Below are 21,676 nucleotides of genomic sequence, written 5' to 3' on the forward strand. Positions count from 1 at the left end.
ACATTGTGCAGAGGTCTTCACCGAGTTGTCTGCACTGATGCCCAAGTCCTTTTCCTAAATTGATACTGTTAAGCTGTGTACAATGTATGAGTAATTCAGATTTGAATTTCATCTGCCATTAATCTTACACAGAAACATGGGTTAGAATATTTTAAATTATAAAGGACCTGTCATACTTTCCAGCACAAACACCTGTTTAAGGGGAAAAAACACTATAAAATTGACCTCACAGACTGTCCATGGTATTCTCCTTTCAAGTGTGTATGGGAAATGAATGGCTATGCACACAGTGGAAAAGCCTGGAGAAGGAAATACATCTTGCAATGCATTCTAAGGCCCTTCCTCTGCACATGGGCCCACCTGTGTGGAGCTCTTTACAGTACAAAGGTCTAAATGTGACCAGAAGTAGGTTTAAAAGTGTTTCTAGTAGGAGAGAAATCCTGCCTTTATTAGTATCTTTCAGTGGGATTTTGGGTAAGTCTTTTAACCTCTCTGGGAATTGTTTTCCTCATCTATAAAACAAGAATAATTAGGGCTGTCAAGCGATTAAAAAAATTAATCGCGATTAATCGTGCTGTTAAACAATCAGAGAATACCATTTATTTAAATTTTTTTGGATGTTTCCTACATTTTCAAATATATTAATTTTAATTACTACACAGAATACAAAGTGGACAGAGCTCACATATTTATTTTTTATTACAAATATTTGCACTGTAAAAAACAAAAAAAATAGTATTTTTCAATTCACCTAATACAAGTACTGTAATGCATTCCCTTTATCATTGAACTTACAAGTGTAGAATTATGTAAAAAAAACAAAACCCAACCTGCATTCAAAAATAAAATAATGTAAAACTTTAGAGGCTACAAGTCCACTCAGTCCTACTTCTTGTTCAGTCAATCACTCTGACAAACAAGTTTGATAACAATTTGCAGGAGATAATGCGGAAAATACAGAACCCAAACTACCACAAAAGAAAATCAACCTTCTGCTGGTGGCATCTGTCTCAGACGATGAAAATGAACACGCGCCGGTCCGCTCTGCTTTGGACCATTATTGAGTAGAACCTGCTATCAGCATGGACGCATGGAACCACCATGGAATGGTGGTTGAAGCATGAAGGGACATATGAATCTTCAGAGCATCTGGCATGTATATATCTTGCGACGTTGGCTAAAACAGTGCCATGCAAATGCCTGTTCTCACTTTCAGGTGACATTGTAAATAAGAAGCAGGCAGCAGTATCTCCCATAAATGTAAACAAACTTGTTTGTCTTAGCGATTGGCTGAACAAGAAATAGGACTGAGTGGACTTGTAGGCTCTAAAGTTTTACATTGTTTTGTTTTTGAGTTTTGCAGTTATGTAACAAAAAAAATCAATATTTGTAAGTTACACTTTCACGATAAAGAGATTGCACTGCAGTCCTTGTAATGAGCTGAATTGAAAAATACTATTTCTTTTGTTTATCATTTTTACAGTGCAAATATATGTAATCAAAAATACTAATATAAAATCAGCTCTGTACACTTTGTATTCTGTGTTGTAATAGAAATCAATATATTTGAAATTATTTAACAGTAAGAGTAATCACTATTTTTTTGAGTTAATCGTATAAGTTAACTGCAATTAATCGACAGCCCTAAGAATACCTCACAGATGTTGTGAGCCTAAATGTATTAGTGTTTGCAATGTACTTTGAGATACTGGGATAGAAGGCTGTTCAGAAGGTCAAAGTATTATTTTCATGTTTTATAACCAATTACATTGTGTACTTAAAAAAGGGAGAATGAAAGACAAAAGACAAATAATTATAAACTAGTGTAGCTAACCAAACAAGGAAAAGGGATTTTATTCAGTATAAATAAGTTAAATGTTAGAAAATAATTAATTCTATTACTTGATTTATCATTGTAAATTAATTCAGTTATAACAAATCTACATAAAATTTATTCCTATAATTGTCTGTATATTATTTTATGGAGATCATTAAAACGGACAGAGGGTCAGGTTCAATATTAACATTTCAAACCCAAACAACAACATCAGTGTTAAATTTTTTTGCTACCACCACTTTAGGTGAAATTTTTAAAAGTGCCACGGTCATGGAAGACCCTAAGTCCAACTGATTTTCAATGGACATTTCAGCAGGCATTTTTGAAAACTTTATCCTGTATATTAATACATTTAAAGAAAACCACTTTTCACTTTTTAGGATATTAGTTTACTTTCTGTATCTCTCACACCTTGGACTATGAAAGTTTAACAGGTTCACTTTGGTTTATAGTTAGCATTTAGTTAATTTCACATGCAGTTTCTCATGCACTAGCATAATGTGGCAACCTGTTTTGCTTGTAAATGCTAAAGCAGAATGTTTGGTTATTTTATTTGTTTCACTGGCTCCCTCTTCTCTGTTATATCAAACAAACTATCTGTCTTCACTTTCAAGGCCCTCCACAACCTGGCCCCACCCAACTGTGATCTCTGATTCAGTACTGAAAGGTCACCCCCACTTCTGATCAGCCCACGGTGTCAGCTGCCATCTTATTAAATTTTCAAACAAGCAGCTCTGTGCTTTCTCTCATGCTGACTCTCACACCTGGGAGAAGTTCCCCATAAACATCTGCAAAACTACCTCATTATCCTCCTTCAAAACCCTCCATAGACCTCTTTGCCATGATGCCTACTAAAAACTTGACTGCCTATTGTTCTGATCAATATACTCTCACTGTTTTCCTGAACTCTCCTGTTGGTCTGTCTGTATCAGTCTGTTGTCTTGTACTTAGACTGTAAACTCCGTGGGGCAGGGATTGCCTTTTTGTTCTGGGTTTATAAAGCACATAGCATAATGGGGTCCTAGTCCATGACTGGGGCTTCTATGGTAATACAAAATAAATAATAAAAATAAAAATTGTTTTCATTGCAATTTACAGAACAGAAATATGGAAACATTTATAGCAGCTTAAGGCTAAATTCTGGGACATATTTTTCCAAAGCATCCATTGAATACTTTTTGATAGGAAGTTCACAGACTTTTTGAAAAACTCAGGAATGCAGATACCTATGGGAAACTTTAATCCATCTGTTCCAGGTAGTCCAATCTGTGCTTCCCTATAGCCCTAGATGTGGCTGTGCTGGAAAGTGAATTTACTCTAAGGGGAACAGGTGGCACTGCAACGGATTTCTTTAAGGATTCTGCCAGCGCCTGGAACTTTAAAATCTTAGTGGCATACCGCAGGAGTCTACCAGCAGAAGCTGCCTGACCTGATCTCATCCCCACCCTATTTTGCTTGAGCACCCACTAAAGCAGGGATCAGAGTAACAGCCGTGTTCGTCTGTATTCGCAAAAAGAAAAGGAGTACTTGTGGCACCTTAGAGACTAACCAATTTATTTGAGCATAAGCTTTCGTGAGCTACAGCTCACTTCATCCGATGAAGTGAGCTGTAGCTCACGAAAGCTTATGCTCAGATAAATTGGTTAGTCTCTAAGGTGCCACAAGTCCGCCTTTTCTTAAAGCAGGGATGAGCCTCTATGTCCACTCTTAGTGGACCCTCGTGCCATCACAGGCCTGGACTGAAATAAACAATGCATTCACTATGATCAAGATTGCTCTTTAGGTGGCCTTATAATGGCTGTTTTTGAAATGGTTCTTTGGAGGAAGTTGGAGACATTCTGTGCGTAACAAATATTTCTTGGGAAATTTCTTTACTTACAAATTACCAGGCTGCACATTCATCTCTCTAAAAACAAAGAGAAACACACAAACAAACACAAAAAGAAAACATATTTTTCAAAAATGTCCTGGGAATCATGCTTAAGAAATGAGGCTACTAAATCTGGACTGCATTACACAAAATAAAACAAATATGGATTTAAAAATATTTATAAATATATCTAATACTATTATGTTAAAAACAACTGCAAACATTTCTACTTAAATGGGATTGGCCAATAAGCAGTTGTGAGAAATAACAGTGCTGGCAGAAGATGTCACTTTTGTTAGATTTTGTTCCAAGCAGGGTGAGTATGGAATGAAAATGTTGTTTTTACTTTTAAAATAGGAACCTGCTCACAGGTCAGCTCACAAAGCAGCCATTCCCTTTAACAGGAGGTATTAAGCAATCAGTATTATTTATTTTATTAGGATATTTATTTTGATATGAAACTCCTATCCCTGGCTCTCAGAACCACCACAGTAATTAAGATTTACAGTTACAAAAATAAAACTCGGACTAAGCACAAGTGTTTATTGGAACATCCATACACAACCACAATTCTACTTGCCCACAGTTATGACACTGTAACAAGCATCCCCTCCCCCACTAGCTGTGTTGCAGAGGGGTGTGATTTCAGAGAGAGGCTTGGGGGAATGGGAAGTGTTCTTTTGGGGAATGGGACCACCTGTTGCTAGCTCTAGGAGAGGCAGGCACTGCTGTGGGTCGGCTCTGGATGCATTAACATATGTTGGATATATTTCATTATGTGGTCTCACCACGTTCCTTTGGATACCCATGGTGCTACAAAATCAATAGTAACCCTTTCAGACAAACAAGGACATATTGTTTTCCTAGTTGTTTTTCTTTAGCATCAAAGACATTTATAAATAAAAAATGAGAAAGAAAAACATATATCCTGCTGAAGAAGATTTTGCGACGAATATCAGACATGCCAACACTAAATCTCACTCACTTTTCCCTATCCATACACGTTTCTTACTTTTTTCTCCCACTATAAATTGCCTGTGAGAAATATCTGCACTTTCACTTTTAAAAATTAGCTGTCTGCAAAAAGGACAGGATAGACTTTTCTGGCCTTACTGCATTCTAATGCTTTTCAAGACCTCTCACAAATTTAAGACATATACAAGATTTACTGTGTCAGTTTGGATTTCTTTGGACTAATAATGACTCAAGATGTCTATTTTGCTTACAAACTGAAGGTGAAAACATTTAATGTCTACAACATTTTATGACTACAACGTCACATAGTTCCACTTGCTACATGACGTAGCTGCCACGATAAAAATAAATGAATAACTGTGTCATAAATGTTTCCCTCTTTCTCCAAAACTATATAATGACTCCCCTATGCCTCTCCTCCCCTACCCAAAATTTACACTGGTGTTAGTAATTCGGTGACAGGTTTAAGGTACGACATCACAAACAATAATGGCTAGAAACAGGTGCTTTATCCCATTTCAGAACTGAGAATCTCTCTTTCCCAGTTCTATAAGTCTTTTGCTCTTAGCTCTGGCTTACATGATATTAGACTTTCAAATCATTATATTATGATGTAAAGAAAAGTTATTTTAGATTAATTTTGGAGGTTTTTAAAAATTACTGCATAACCTTTACACATGGAACAGGCTGCAGTTGGAATCTAGATTTAGTCAGTTTTGCACTGCACCTGCTCAGATTAGAATCCACTCAACCTTAGACCCATATTAATTAGCCAATCGGGTACATGTAAGCACTAGGCAAACCAGAAAATAGGACAGATATATTGTCCTGACATATGGATAGAATTGTACTGAATGGCCTACTTTCATTCTGCCTCAAAGTTAAATGATAACATAAATAAAAATAGTTACAACAACATTTAGTTTTTCTATACTGTCTTTCTTCCTCTTCTTCCATATTATAAATGGAGAAACTGAGATGGGAAGATCACAGAGCCAGTCAGGACAGAACCAGGAACAGAGCTCAGTTCTCTGGACTCAGTCTCCGATGCCCTATGCACTGGGCCAAAGTACCTTTCAAATGAGTTGGTTATCTCTTAATGAATAAGGATGATTTAACATAGCATTTAAGCATAAGTTTAAGTGCTTTGCGGGGTGACATGATGAAAGTCCACATAACACTGCACTAATTAGCATATTTGGCAGCATTCATAACAGAGAAGCCAAGAGTTGAAGAGGCATGACACCAGAATTACCCTCTACGCGGTAGATTTGCTCCATCAAGAGCAGGATTAATTCACCCTGGAAATGAAATACTGGAAAGTCTGCACTAGTGATGTCTGTGCCATACCTATTCTGTGCATGGATTGTAGGTGTCACAAAAATCTATTAGCTGTACTTATTCTCTTACTTTGCAACCTGGGTATTTTGATATATGGTTCCAAATTCACCATGGGCAAAATAGAGTTTGTTTGTTTATTTCACACAATACTCCAGTTGAGGCCTTATCATCATGGCAAATTTTGTCAGAAAATGTTTACATTTTGGGGAAGCTGTTCAAAAGTCTGATATCTGAGAAATTGTTTTGGGGTGCTTGATTAATGGGCAGAGGACAGGTGTGGTGGTCAACAGTTCCTGGTAAATGCAATCGTTATGGCTTTCCAGTTTATCATGTGGACAGAGCTTGACAAATATTGAAAAATACTTTTGCTAACATTTTGTTTAATGAATCACTTGATGATTAATTGTTCTGTTCATTCCCTCTGAGACACCTGGCATTGGCCACTCTCAGAAGACAGAATACTGGGCTAGATGGATCTTTGGTCTGATCCAGTATGGCCATTCTTATGTTCTTATAGTTTTTAAAGTTGAGAATATTCACTAATTATTCATACCATTCCATAAACAGTATGACTAATGAAAAATAGATGTGTTAAATACATTATTGGAACAGCACCACAAAATTAATCAAATAAATTATTCAATGAGTATGACTTGACTGTGTGTTTATACCATACCACATACACCACAGGTAATATCCATGTGATGTATTGTGGAACCATATTATAAATTAATTTATCATGCATGTATAATCACCTCACTGTTGTCTGGCAACTATTAGTCTTAATTTATTTCCCTGGGGATTTACAACATTCTGAACCCCTGAGTCATCATTGTTATCTAAATCAATCTGCACAAGAAACATTTCTGTGTTGTTTTACAAATGCAGATATCCCACAAAATTACACTCACGTGAGGATGGACAAAATTCAGGTTTGGAGCTTTTCTACACATGAACATGTCTCAGGAGCTATACTGCATGAGAAATGAGAGATTTCTAGTTTCATAATAGAATCCTACTCTTGCTTACTCTCCTACAAGATTCTGAAATGATGGACTTTAACTGTATTCTTTTTTTTTTTCCTGTAGAAGGCCTATAAATTATTTTATAGGTTTTTACAAACCCTGAGCCCAGTACAGCTGGATTAATAGTAACTATGGGGCCTGCCTGTACAGGGATACAAAAATATACTCAATCCAATCTTTCAAAACATTCCTAAAATAGTTTTCTGTAACATAGATGGTATATATGAAATGCACAATGGGTTTGGGGGTGCATAATGTTTTTACTGGCATTTATTTGGGGTGCCTGCATAACTCACTCATAGTTCTGCCAGTTGTGAGTAATGGGGACATTGCAAATGAATGCCAAGAAAAAATTTATAGCACACCATCACGCATGTCTCTTTCTTTCTGTATATATATTATACACACACACACACAAATATAAACTGTACCTCTACTAGAAAGATTTAATGAAAACAGCACTCATTTGTAAGATGTAATTTAAACACTTTTCCAACAATCCCTGATATAGGAAGGAATACAGTAAATGGCTGTACAGAGAAAACAGAAGCTAATTGGCTTCCTTCAATAAACTTTATATTGTTCTTTTATTTTGAAGATACATGCATGTCTTTCAGTCAAAACTGTTAGCAGGTGGTCAGAATATGTCAAAGAAATTCGCCTGAATATCAATCATACCAACTGACTGCAGTAGTTTAACAAATGTGGTGCAAAGCTCCCGATGCTATATTTTATGGCAGTAAATAATGTAGTTCATGGCAAATTGCCCTCAAAAAACGTGTGGTAGATCCCAGAAATAAAAATAATTTGAAAAACCACCATGTTACCACATTGGGATGATGGTGTTAATCATGAGTGATGGAACCATGAGTTATAAATATGGTAGGTCTTCCCAAAGAAGAGGCACTACAAACTTTATATCACAGCACTATCACCTATTTTATTTAAGCCATATACTGGTTTTATTTTGGTATCTTTTTATGCTTTTATGATGGGATTTTCAAGAGAATTTATGGCCATTAGGCACTGGGAGTTGGGTGCCTAACTCTTTTATACTCCTTTGGAAATCCCACCCTTTACTTTTAGACACTAAGGACTAGAGCTGTTTGAATAACTGATTTTTCAGTTAGCTCGTAGTTCTAAAAAATGGAAAAAACTTTTCTTTCTGGGTCGACTTGCAACTGAAACATATTGGAATTTTTGGCAAATTGAAAAGTCAGAAAAAATTCATTTTGGGTTGATTGAAATGTTTTCTTCCAATTTCAGACATTTTTAAACTTTTTATTTGTTTTTAAATAAAAGCAAAGGAAACTTGGAAATGAAGGATTAGAGTCACAAAACTCAAGAAAAGGAGCAAGAAGTGGTGCTGATACTGCTCCCTTACACCTAATAGTCCAGTGGATAGGGCATTCACTAAGGACATGGGAGAGACTGGTTTGAATCCCTGTCTGGAACAAGAACTTGAACATAGGTCTTCTACATCCAGGTGAGTGCCCAAATCACAAAATTATTGACTATTCTGGAGTGTGTTTTTCTCAATTACTCCTCTTCAAATTGTTCCACTTTGTAATTGTAAATAATTAAATATTATTTGGGCCTGTCAAGGTTCCCTTCCCACTCTGAACGCTAGGGTACAGATGTGGGGACCTGCATGAAAAACCTCCTAAGTTTATCTTTACCAGCTTAGGTCAAAACTTCCCCAAGGTACAAAATATTCCACCCTTTGTCCTTGGATTGGCCGCTACCACCACCAAACAAATACTGGTTACTGGGGAAGAGCTGTTTGGAAACGTCTTTCCCCCCAAAATACTTCCCAAAACCTTGCACCCCACTTCCTGGACAAGGTTTGGTAAAAAGCCTCACCAATTTGCATAGGTGACCACAGACCCAAACCCTTGGATCTGAGAACAATGAAAAAGCATTCAGTTTTCTTACAAGAAGACTTTTAATAGAAATAAAAGTAAATAGAAGTAAAGAAATCACCTCTGTAAAATCAGGATGGTAGATACCTTATAGGGTAATTAGATTCAAAACACAGAGAATCCCTCTAGGCAAAAACTTAAGTTACAAAAAAGATACACAGACAGAAATAGTTATTCTATTCAGCATAATTCTTTTCTCAGCCATTTAAAGAAATCATAATCTAACACATACCTAGCTAGATTACTTACTAAAAGTTCTAAGACTCCATTCCTGGTCTATCCCCGGCAGAAACAGCATATAGACAGACTGAGACCCTTTGTTTCTCTCCCTCCTCCCAGCTTTTGAAAGTATCTTGTCTCCTCATTGGTCATTTTGGTCAGGTGCCAACGAGGTTACCTTTAGCTTCTTAACCCTTTACAAGTGAGAGGAGCTTTCCCCTGGCCAGGGGGATTTCAAAGGGGTTTACCCTTCCCTTTATATTCATGACAGGGCCAGAGACAGAGAATGACTTGCTGGTGGTTATGGCACTCCCTTGAGAAGGGGGATACCAGAGTTCCAGTCCCTGCTCCAAGCAACACTTAATTATTTATACAAAGTGGAACCACTCAAACAGCAGAGATTGAGAAAGACCCACCCCAGAACACCTACAGCCTCATGATCAGGCCAATTACCTGGGAGGCAGGAGACCTGTGTGCAAGTCCTTGCTCCAGAGCAGGGAATAAAACCTCTATCTCCCAGTGATCTAACCACTAGGCTGTTAGATGTGTGTGTACGTGCGTGTAAGTGCGCGCACACTGTCAGAGTTTTGTGAACGGTGCCTAATGGTATGTCTACACTGCAATTAGACACCTGCGGCTGGCGTGTGCCAGCTGACTCAGGCTCACGGGGCTTGGGCTAAGGGGCTGTTTAATTGCAGTGTAGACATTCGGTCTGGGACCCTCCAACCTCATGGGCTCCTGGAGCCTGGGCTCCAACCCAAGCCCATACATTTACAGTGTAATTAAACAGCCCCTTAGCCCCATCCCTGCAATGCTGAGTCAGCTGGCCTGCGCCAGCCGTGGTTTTTTAACTGCACTATAGACATACACAATCTCCTTGTGAATCTAGCCTGACAATGTTGAAACAAGAAAAGGAGTACTTGTGGCACCTTAGAGACTAACCAATTTATCTGAGCATGAGCTTTCGTGAGCTACAGCATCCGATGAAGTGAGCTGTAGCTCACGAAAGCTCATGCTCAAATAAATTGGTTAGTCTCTAAGGTGCCACAAGTACTCCTTTTCTTTTTGCGAATACAGACTAACACGGCTGTTACTCTGAATGTTGAAACAGCTCACTTCGATGTTTCAGAAATTTTCTTTTTCTTCCACCAAAATGATTAGCCAAAATCAGCATAAATTTGTTTTGATCAACCTGAATCTGCATTTTAGGTGAAAAAAAGATATTGTCTGAAATATTTTTCCCAGCTCTACGAAGCACCTGATTCTTCTTCATTAAAGTTAATGAAATTTTTAATATTGACTTTAGTGGAGGAGAATCAGGTCCTATGTTCTGCCCTGACACAATCTCCCCCTCTCCCTACTGGGTAAGAAGATTGATGGCACCAGCAGTGGAAAAGACAGCTCAGAAAGAAGTGGGAGAGTGCATTCCTGGGAATGTACCTCTGGGTTCCTCCTCCTCCAAGGGCTCCCTGCCTCCCATTCTCCTGCAAGGAGGAAGCTGGGAACTCGTGGCCCCATTGGCTCCCCAATACTTCATAAGCTTAAACCTCTTCCCAGGGTGTGGGGGAGGGGCGGGGGGCTCTTGTTCCCTTTAGCTTCCCTCCCTGTATTCATAGTATAGGGACAGTGTTTTTAGGATGCCGACGATCTAATCCATCACGTGTTTGGGGATCAGTAGGAATTTTTGCCATTGGGCCAAACTGGCAGAGACTAGGTAGATTTTTTCACCTTCTTCACAGCATCATGGAGAAACAGTTTTGTTAAAGCTAGTAGGACTTAGAAATTAGTATTAGGAATTTTGACAGGTTTCAGAGTAGCAGCCGTGTTAGTCTGTATTCGCAAAAAGAAAAGGAGTACTTGTGGCACCTTAGAGACTAACCAATTTATTTGAGCATAAGCTTTCGTGAGCTACAGCTCACTTCCTCAGATGCATATCGTGGAAACTGCAGCAGGCTTTATATATACACAGAGAATATGAAACAATACCTCCTCCCACCCCACTGTCCTGCTGGTAATAGCTTATCTAAAGTGATCATCAGGTGGGCCATTTCCAGCACAAATCCAGGTTTTCTCACCCTCCACCCCCCCACACAAATTCACTCTCCTGCTGGTGATAGGAATTTGTAATGTTAGGAATCACAACAGGTGGCCAGTGTCCTATACAGATAAAGGCCAAAAGGGTAGATCTCAAGTCTTTGCAGACCGAGGTCCCCACTTGGTAATCTCTACCCCCCCACTTGTGGATGGAGGGAGAGAGAATTCAGAACTGAGCTATGTTCTAGGAGTAGGCTGGAGAGGGTCTACCCTGAGTTATTGGTTATAAGGTGGGAGCCCTGTATTCCCAAACTCGACCCACCAAAGTGCCTGGTATATGAGAGACAGGGCAGGTGGGCATATAACATCCTTCCATAGTGGTAATTAATAAAGTTGTGGCCTTCCTCTTAATTCCATCTAGGTCTATCTTCATTCACCTGAATGTCCTGATCAAAAATGCACAGTTCTCATTAAGTCAACGTTAGTGGTACATGAGTATCTGAGGGTCTGTTTTAGATCTAAATAATGCATTGATATAATTTGATATGAAGAGATGAAGAATAATATCAGTTCATAAAGGGCTTGAATTTGATCACTTCATCTCATTTGGCCTATCTTTCCTCAAACAGTTCAGCCATTAATCTGACACAGGCAGGAAGTTATTACAGTTCTCTTCATTGCTTTCCTCTGGTCAACCACATCTCTATAGATGGTATTTGGTTTTGAAACTATATTGATGAACTATCATTTAGTGGCAGAAGTCACCAAAAATTCTAAAATAATTTTTTAATTATTATGGTTTTTAAAATGCAGACTTTAAAAAAAGCCAAATAAGACAGCAAAATTACCATTTATTGATTGCTCTATGTTTGCAGTAACTACTACAATGTGCTCACCACACATTGGGAGGGAGGGGTCTTGTCTGCCCAGAAGAAAATGGATGTTGCCCCTTTAAGGGCCCCCTTACAACAGGGATCGAGGGGGTGGGGAGGGAAATTTACAGGAATGGACAGGAAGGGCACGAAGCAGCTGAGTCCAGACCTTCCTGCTGACTGGAAGAACTTGGGGGTATTTATACTCTATGCAGCTCTGGATAAAACCTCTTTTACTGGGATTGGGCAGGCAGCACCACCCTGAAATCTGCAAAAGGACTGGGTTTCCTCATGACCTGCTGCAGGCATTACGCCAGTCACCCTTTTCAATGGGGTCTGGGAAGGAATTTTTCCCTCACTGCCAGTTTGGGCAAGATGGGATAGTTTATTTGCCCTCCCCAAAGAAGGTCTAGACCCAGAGGAATGAAGTTGGGGAGTTAGATTATAATACAACAACTTAGTGTCTAAAATTTGTGGCAGATGTCCAGTGCAGGTGTTCATTATGGAAAGGATATGGATAGCATATAAAATGGACTGGAAAAGGATTTGAAGGAAAGTATCCCTTAAGGAAGATGAGGAAGGAGGGTTTGGGGCTACTAAGCATCTGGTACAGTTTGGAGCCAACTCTCCTCTTTTTTTTAGCCCCCTTTAAGAGAGCTGAGGAAGGAAGGCTTAGGGTTCCTACACCTGGAACATTGGGAAGCTAACTTCACTCTCCTTTTATAGCCCCCTTTCATCCCACACGAGGGGGGGGCAGCAAGGTGTCAACAGAAGTGGATGTAGAACAAATGGATAAATTAAACAGTAATAAGTCAGCAGTACCAGATGGTATTCACTGAAGAGTTCTGAAGGAACTCAAATATGAAACTGAAGAACTACTAACTGTGATACGTAACCTATCGCTTAAATCTGCCTCTGTGGTACATGACTGGTGGACAGCTAATGTGATTGCCAATTTTAAAAAGAGTTCCAGAGGCAATCCTGGCACTATAGGCCGGTAAGATTAATTTCAATACCAGACAAATTGGTTGAAACTACAGTAAAGAACAGAATTATCAAACACATAGATGAACAAAATATGTTGGGGAAGAGTTAACATGGCTTTTGTAAAGGGAAATCATGACTCAGTGATCTAATAGAATTCTTTGAGCAGGTCAACAAGCCTTAGACAAGGGTGATCCAGTTAACATAGTGTACTTGGTCTTTCAGAATCCCCTTGACAAGGTCCCTCACCAAAGGCTCTTAAGCAAACCAAATAGTCATGGGATAAGAGGGAAGGTCCTCTGATGGATCAGTATCTGGTTTAACAGATAGAAAACAAAGGGTAGGAATAAATGGTCTGTTTTCACAGTGGCAGGGTCTCCCAAGGATCTGTACTGGGACCAGTGCTGTTCAACATATTCATAAATGATCTGGAAAAAGGGGGAAACAGAGACATGGCAACATTTGCCAATGATACAAGATTACGAAAGATAGTTAAGTCCAAAGGTGATTGTGAAGCATTACAAAGGGCTAGTCTACACTGGCAGTGCTTTAACGTGCCTTGTGTGGTCGCAGTGCAGCTCTAAAAATACCCTGCGCTCTCCCAGCACTCTCAAAAAACCACCTCAATGAGGGGGTAGCTACCAGCTTTCACACCCCTGTTTTTTCACACTCTTGAGCGAGAAAGTTGCAGCGCTGTTAATTGCCAGTGTAGACAAGCCCAAAGTGATCTCACAAAACAGGGTCAATTGGAGACAAAATGGCAGATGAAATTCAATGTTGAATAAATACAAAGTAAGGCACCTTGGAAAACATAATTCCAGCCACACATACAAAATGATGGGTTCTAAATTAACTGTTATCACTCAAGAAAGATCTCGGAGTAATCCTGGATAGTTCTCTGAAAACATCTGCTCAACGTGCAGCAGCAGTCAAAAAAGAATGTTAGGAACCACTAGGAAGGGGACAGAAAATATCACAATGCAGCTATATAAATCCACGGTATGCCTGCACATTGAATACTATGTGCAGTTCTGGTCGCTGCATCTCAAAAAAGATATATTAGAATTGGAAAAAGTACAGAGAAGGACAACACAAATGATTAGGGATATGGAACAGTTTTCATATGAGGAGAGATCAAAAAGACTGGGACTGTTCAGCTTAGAAAAGAGATGACTCGGGGGGGGGTATGATAGAGGTCTATAAAATCATGAATGGTGTAGAGAAAGTGAATAAAAACGTGTTATTTACCCCTTCACATAACACAAGAACCAGGGGTCACCCAATGAAATGAATAGGCAGCAAGTTTAAAACAAACGTAAGAAAGTACTTCTTCACACAATGCACAGTGGAACTTATTCCCTGGGGATGTTTTGAAGGCCAAAAATATAACTGGGTTTAAAAAAAATTAGATAAATTCATGGAGGATAGGTCCATCAATGGCTGTTAGCCCAGATGATCAGGGGTGCAACCCCCTGCTCTGGATATCTCTAAACCACTGACTGCCAGAAGTTGAAACTGGACAACAGGAGATTTATCACTCAATAATTGCCCTGTTCTGTTCATTCCATGTGAAGCATCTGGCACCAGCCACTGCTAATAGACAGAATACTGGGCTAGATGGTCCATTAGTCTGACCCAGTATGGCCATTCTTATGTTCTTATCCTGTAAATGGTTCCAGCAACCAGGCATGGCTGGGACCAACTTGGGCATTATAAGTAGTATATCAAGTAGTATACAATAAATATACAGGGAGATCGTCATCACTCTCCCAGCAAAAGTTCTGAGGAATCAAGTGTTTCTTGCAAAGAGATAAGGATAGCAACAGATGGGAAGAGGAGAGGAGAGGAAAATGGTAATTGAAATTAGAAAAACAAAAAAGAGAAGAGAAAAAAAGGTTGGAGATACAGAGCCAGGGAACCTTCTACCTCTTTATGTTCTCACTCTACCATATTCTCTTAGCCATCCAATCTTCCTTTCTTTTCTTTACTGTTTCTTCCTTGAGTTAATCTCTTCCACAGACAACCATTTAAATGCTAGTTAGGTGTTATTTTGCACAGTAACTATTCATTACAGCTGAGTAAAATGTATTTTTTCTTTATGAAACTATTTGAAAATGAAATGTGTTGTATGAAATTTGGTGAGAGAAAAAATAGTGATGTCACCCAGAGCCCTCATCGGATCAATAATCTCCCCAAGGTCGAGGTCTGGAAACAATTTCTTTGGGTAGTCTTGGGTAGTCTTCACCTATATGGGTCCTGATTTGCCCACATTTTGGTCCCTAATATCCTAGTGGGCTAATGGAATGTCTCTTGGCATTCTTGCCCCACTGGCGGTTGGTAGAGGGCAGAATTGTAATGCCATTCACAGTAAAAATGTAAGATTGACCATAGTGGGTCAGACCAATGGTCCATTTATCCCAATATCCTGTCTTCTGTCAGTGGCTGGTACCAGATGCTTCAGAGGGAATGAACAGAACAAGCAATTTATCAAGTGGTCCAGTTCCAGCATTTGGCAGTTAGAGGTTTAGAGATATCCAGAGCATGGGGTTGCATCCCTGACCATCTTTACTAATAGCCATTGATAGCCCTATCCTCCATGAACTTATCTAATTTTTTTTAACTCAGTTATATTTTTAGCCTTCACAACATCCCTGACAATGAGCTCCACAGTTTGACTGTGCATAAAGAAGAACTTCCTTATGTTTGTTTTAAACCAGATGCCTATTAGCTTCATTGGGTAACCCCTGGTTCTTGTGTTATGTGAAGAGGTGAATAACACTTCCTTATTCACCTTCTCCACATCATTCATGATTTTATAGACCTTTGTCATATCTCCTCTTAGTCATCTCTTTTCCAAGCTGAAAAGTTCCAGCCTTATTAATCTTTCCTCATATGGAAGCTGTTCCATACTCAATCATTTTTGTTGCCCTTCTCTGTACTTTTTCCCAATTCTAACATATCTTTTTTGGGGGATGTGGCAACCAGAACTGTATTCAGTATTCAATGTGTGGGCATACCATGGATTTACATAGTGGCTATATGATATTTTCTTTCTTATTTTCTCTCCCTTCCCTAATGGTTCATAGGCAAACAAATAAATTTTCAATCAAAAAAGTGACTTTTCATTGTTATAAATACTTCACATGAAATACAGCAAATATTACATCTACAGAAAAGCCAACAATTGGCTGCCTTCATCTAGGGAAAGGAAACTCTCATAATACCTTACTGCTTAGTTGAGGGAGAGCCTTAAATATATTATTTCCTAAGTAGCATTTATTAGAGTTATACAAAAAATTCTGATACAAATAGGAATTTGGTGAATTCTGTCTGAAATTCTGCTATTTAGCTTAGGGGAAATAATTTTTCAAATACCTGTGTGAAGTTGAATACTTAAGAGGAAGCATCGTACCCACCCTATGCCATGACTGGATTAGTCACTTCTACTCCATTTTTGGTGATTATGTCTGACAGTGGTCCATCATCGATTCAGGAGGAGAAGAAATTATAAGAACGGTCTGCTCCTTCTTCATCCCTCCCCCATGGCAGTTGCTACTTCTTTCCTCTTCCTTATAGTGAGTTGAAGTCAAACCTTCCCACCACCACCATCCAGAGTTTAAAGACCCTACTGGGGAAGTGGTATGTAGTAGATAGGTATGTCATGAAATTGCTGATTTGCAATTTAAATAGTTCTTTATAAAAGGTTTGCTAAAAGTTTTCTCAATTTAATGATTTTACACATCTTGCTCTCTGTTTTATTTGACACTATTAAGACATCATTTAGAAGACTACTGTAATTTTTGTACAGTTTATGATCAAAATACTATGTGTTCTGAAAGTATTGCTTCTAATTTTAGCAGAGGAGTAATATGGGAAAATATAAAAATATTTTCAGCCATAAAAATACCCTTTATGAAAGAAACTTGACTTACAACTCATTGCTTATCAGATAGGTTCAGAAACTCCTGATACATTAAAGTACTATGACAGCCCCTATTATTTTTCTGGGGCTGAGAAAACTGGGTTATTGAAGTTTAAACCTTAATTCATTTCAATCATCTTCTATTCTTAAATTCGGTTCAAGTATGAACAAGTAAAGTTTACATTCTTTTTTTTTAATTAATATGTCTTGTCTAGTCTACCAGCGCCTTTCTGTTTGATCATCCCTGAAACTCTGAGGAAGCCTGATTGTTATGGCAGTTGTTAACACCCTCTTGACTTTAAATGGTCTTACCTGTACACATGTAGTCTGAGGTTACTCCTTTAAGCACAGCATCAAACACTGATATTTCCACCCTCTGCTTTCTGTGGTGACAGCTCAAGAGTACAGAAGGCTGGGATACAACAAGGTGCAGAAAAGGGTCTAACCGGAGGTCACCAGTTCCTCTGCGACCAGGCTGTCGAACAATAGTTATACCAAGGGCTTGTCGAGCAGATGACCTTGTAGAAGCATGAAGACTTTCTAGTGACAGTAGACCTGTTTTTCTCCCAATGGGCAAAGAACTGTTACTGTTCAAGAGATCATCTGCTGTTACTGATGAAATACATGCCTGACTGAGCTTTTTGGTGTCTTGGCTACCATGTGAATCTGTTTCTGGAAGGTTTAACGAACTTTTGCTTATTTTCTCACCATCTTTCTGATCTTGCAATGATTTAGATTTAGGTAAAGGAGTACATGAGTAAGACATCAAGGAGACCCGGCTTGCTGTAATAAAAATGTCAAAGGGAATGAAGTTCAGGTTCTTCACAATGGAAGACTGTCGGGAAGGACGTGCAATGCGGTGTTGGCTGGTGCCACTATGTTGTTCTATTTGAACTATTCTGATTTTAATGCTGTCACTGCCAATGCCACTGTCTTGTGCACCACTATAACGTGAAGACGTGTCAACTGTTCCTCCATCAGATATATCCATTTTTTTCTGTTCTTGTCTGGAAACCTGTGAAGGAAAATATTATATTATATTATTATATCCATATCCCAAGTATTTCCATTTCAGTGGCAGCAAACAATTGCTATTTAAACATGATTTCAAAAAACGGAATTATAAAAAACCTGCCAAGTTAACTTTTAACAAAGTAATCACTCATGAAAGCACAGCAGGTGTCCGTTCCGAAGAAATGATGACTCACATCTGATGAAGTGCCAAAGGAATATGTGAAGGGAAAAAAATTGAATAACGATTTCTAGGCTCAAACTACATTTTTTCAACTAATTCTTTATATTCTAAAGAATCTAAAAGAAATACATGGGTTAAAACAAAATTGTGCCTCCATGAAACAATATTATATTTGACAATTAGAAAAAGGTTGACCATCAGAATTTCTTCCACGTTTTGTGTGTTAAAACTTAAAAAAAAAAAAAAAACACAACCCATTACCATTAAAAATGCTTTAGCATGTTTACACAAAATAAAAAAGTACTAATTAATTTAAAATTCATAAAAAAGATTAAATGGAAATTGTAACTTATAAATATTGTGTTGTAGGACTGGAAAGACTTTTCTTAGTCACGCAAGTACCAGCTGCATTATATAAAACAACATGGCTTACTGCTCAGGTAAATAGCAGCTACTTATAAAGTTTGCCACTATAATGGTATAAGTAGTATATTTACTCACTACAGTTTTATGCATTTGGCTATGACTTCACAGGATCTCATCAAATAGAAATGTTTAGATAGACATCACTGCTTAGAGCAACACTTAAAAAAAGACAGATTTTAGCTCTTGTCACAGTGAATACTACTAATCAAGAGTTAGATTGTGCCTTTAAGGCACAGCCCTCAGCAGGGGGCACTGCAGAGCAGAAGCCCCAAAGAGCCATTGTTTCTGAGGCAAAGTTTAAATCCTCCAAGAAGGGTGGGGGGACCAACCATGGCTGCAGATATACTCTTTTATAAGATGTAGCGTGTACTCCATAACAACAACAATAATAATGACGATGCAGAGCCAACTCCATTGACTGGCTGGAAGTGAAGTAGTGACATGAGCTCACCCTGTCCTGCTTCTTTGAGGAGCCTAGAGTCACTGCCTACACTAGTCACAAGCACCTCTGGGTGCAGTGAGTGGAATGTCTCTGGCCCCTGCCCTAGAACCTGTTGCAAGGTGATGCCTCCTTGTTACACCTTATCCTTACACCTTGTGTACCCATGAAGGGAGAGAGACAACCTGATCCAAAATATACAATATCTTCCATTAGAAAAAATATAATTGCAAATTACATGTACTTACAATATTATCCACAATACAACATAATGGGAGTGAAGGGCATTGAAGTATTGGATTTCTCTCTCCTTAGTCTTTCTACTGTATAACATACTAAAATATTGGTTTGTTTTGTTTTGGATTTTTAAGAAAAGCTGAGGGGTTTTATTGGAATTCCTTTATATCATGCAGTTGTGGCACCTTAGAGACTAACAAATTTATTTGAGCATAAGCTTTCATGAGCTACTCTGAAACCTTTATATTGTGCTTTTTTTTTAATCAAAGGGAACAAAAGCAAAGATTTCCTTAAAAATGTAAATATACTAGAAAAAAGTATTACCAGGGAAATCCTAAACAGAACCATTAACTAGCTGAGATTTTCTTTGAAAAAGTTTTTGTCAGCTCTGGTTACAAACTTTTCAGCTTCACTCGTACATATTATTCAAATCACCAATAAAAATCCTTGTGGCTGATTTCTAACTAATATCATTGGCTCATAAATATGATTCCACTTTTAAGGTAGTCTTTACAAAAATAACTTACTAGAAGCAGCCTTAATGAATCATTGGACTATGAGCAGGGAACTCCTCAGCCAGTGACTCAATCTGATATTCATCTTTCTACCTCAGTCTCCTCATCTGTAAAGTGGCAATAATATTGAACTATCCTAGATCCTGTGATGATGGGTGCTTCAGAAATGCCAGGTGAAGTTCCATGATGTGGATGTGCTTGTCTCTCTCACCAACAGAAGTTGGTCCAATAAAAGATATTACCTCTCCTACCTTTTCTCTCTAACACCCTGGAACCAACACTGCTGCAACATCTCTGCATGGACAGAAGAGGCAGTTGTGGAGAAATCCTGCAATGGCACTTCATGGTTGGCACTCTCCATAGCACAGTGGAGGGGCCTTTGGGCCACCAACAACTGTATGGATGCAATGGTCAAAATAGGAGCATAGCAGCTCCAAACAGGTCCATAGCCACCTGCTTAGCCCTGTGAAGAGAGGCATCAAGTAACAGTGGATGGAGGCTGCAGACTCCTCTTGTGCAGCCACTGTAGTCTGCCATTCTTCTGCTACTTGCAGCAGAATCATGACAGTTTCCCTATGTTTAGGGTGAGCTGGATTTGGCCATAAGAAATGAAAATGCAATTTCAGTTAGTGAAGGATAATCTATTTTACAAATGAAAAAACTTTTTACAAGTACTCCCAGTCTGCAAATTAATACATTTTCTTAGGTTTTTATAGGTTTCGTTTGATTTAGAAACCTACTTTTTTCTTCTTCTTCTTCTTTTCATTTTTCAAAAGTAAATTTAAAATTTGTTAAATGTACTGACCTGGATAAAACACCTGCAGGAGGGGAAGAGGGTAGCTCTTCCTCTACTCCCAGTTGGTCCATGGCCTTTTTGCTAAGACTACCAATATGGGTGCTAATTAGTCCCAACTGTGGAGTTTCCTGTGATGTGGAATCTGACTAATAGAAACATTACTGAGACTACCAAATCAATTCACATATGTCACCGAACAGCAGTCAGATGGTAACTTCTTCTGATCCGTACCAAGCAATGAGGAACACGAACTAGTGACCCAAAGGTGAAAGGTACTGTATTGAATTACCTATCAGCCACACCACCTAGCTCCATACTGAAATTTTGATATTTACATTTTCTTATGTTCCTATTATAAAGATTGGAACAAACAAGTAATAATTTGCAACACAGTTCCTCAGTTTTATTATAAAATTTTTGAGTACAAAACAAAAGTAGCAGGAATATCACAGGAACTTTGCATATCAATCTCTTATGGAACTCTTGGCAAATTACTCAGTTAAGTTTTGCCGTTAACTTTAAAGTATGCCTGGTAATAAAACTGGGCATCAATTAAATACTCCTTTAAATGGGCGGCGGTGGAGGACTCCCAATGGAAAAACTGAAAAGAGATGTTTTGATTTGTTATGGAATAAATGGGCCAATACTTTAAAGATGTCAAAAACAGCAAAATCAGCTTGCTGTTAGCAAATATAATGGTAACATTTATCATTGGGCTGTATTATATCAGTTCTCTTACTCTTTACATAACCCATTTAAGATGAACAATAAAAGTTTTCTTTAATTAGCTACTGGTGTGCATTAACATGATCATGATTAAACCATAAAAACCAACTGTACATTACTCTCGTCCCCTGTCCCATATGTTTTAAATTATTTCGTTGAAAATGTACTTTGAGTCCCTTTTAAAAGTTCGACCTTCTGCTTTCAGAGAATTAAATGCATATTACTGTAGTGGAGAAGATAATGTTTCAGACCTCCAGGCATATATTAAACACACTGGCAGCACATTAGACAAAATGCTTTACTTATTAGATACTTCCTATTCTAAACAGTGTCATCAAAGG

At 38.4% G+C, this 21,676-nt stretch overlaps 1 protein-coding gene across 7 annotated transcripts in view; it reads right to left on the reverse strand.

The window, feature by feature from the left end:
• VPS13B (vacuolar protein sorting 13 homolog B) overlaps positions 1-21,676 on the reverse strand; it is a 922,277-nt gene that overhangs the window by 173,085 nt on the left and 727,516 nt on the right. For 6 of the 7 annotated variants that reach the window (XM_073330465.2, XM_073330462.2, XM_073330464.2 and 3 more), the window contains exon 34: positions 17,314-18,016. In XM_073330465.2, the coding sequence (XP_073186566.2) occupies positions 17,314-18,016 (703 nt within the window). Of the gene's footprint in view, positions 1-16,495; positions 16,708-17,313; positions 18,017-21,676 lie in introns of all 7 variants that reach the window. The other variant, XM_073330468.1, reaches the window with a different exon arrangement.

The sequence above is a fragment of the Lepidochelys kempii genome, chromosome 2, assembly GCF_965140285.1.
Source record: "Lepidochelys kempii isolate rLepKem1 chromosome 2, rLepKem1.hap1, whole genome shotgun sequence".
NCBI classification, from domain to species: Eukaryota; Metazoa; Chordata; order Testudines; family Cheloniidae; genus Lepidochelys; species Lepidochelys kempii.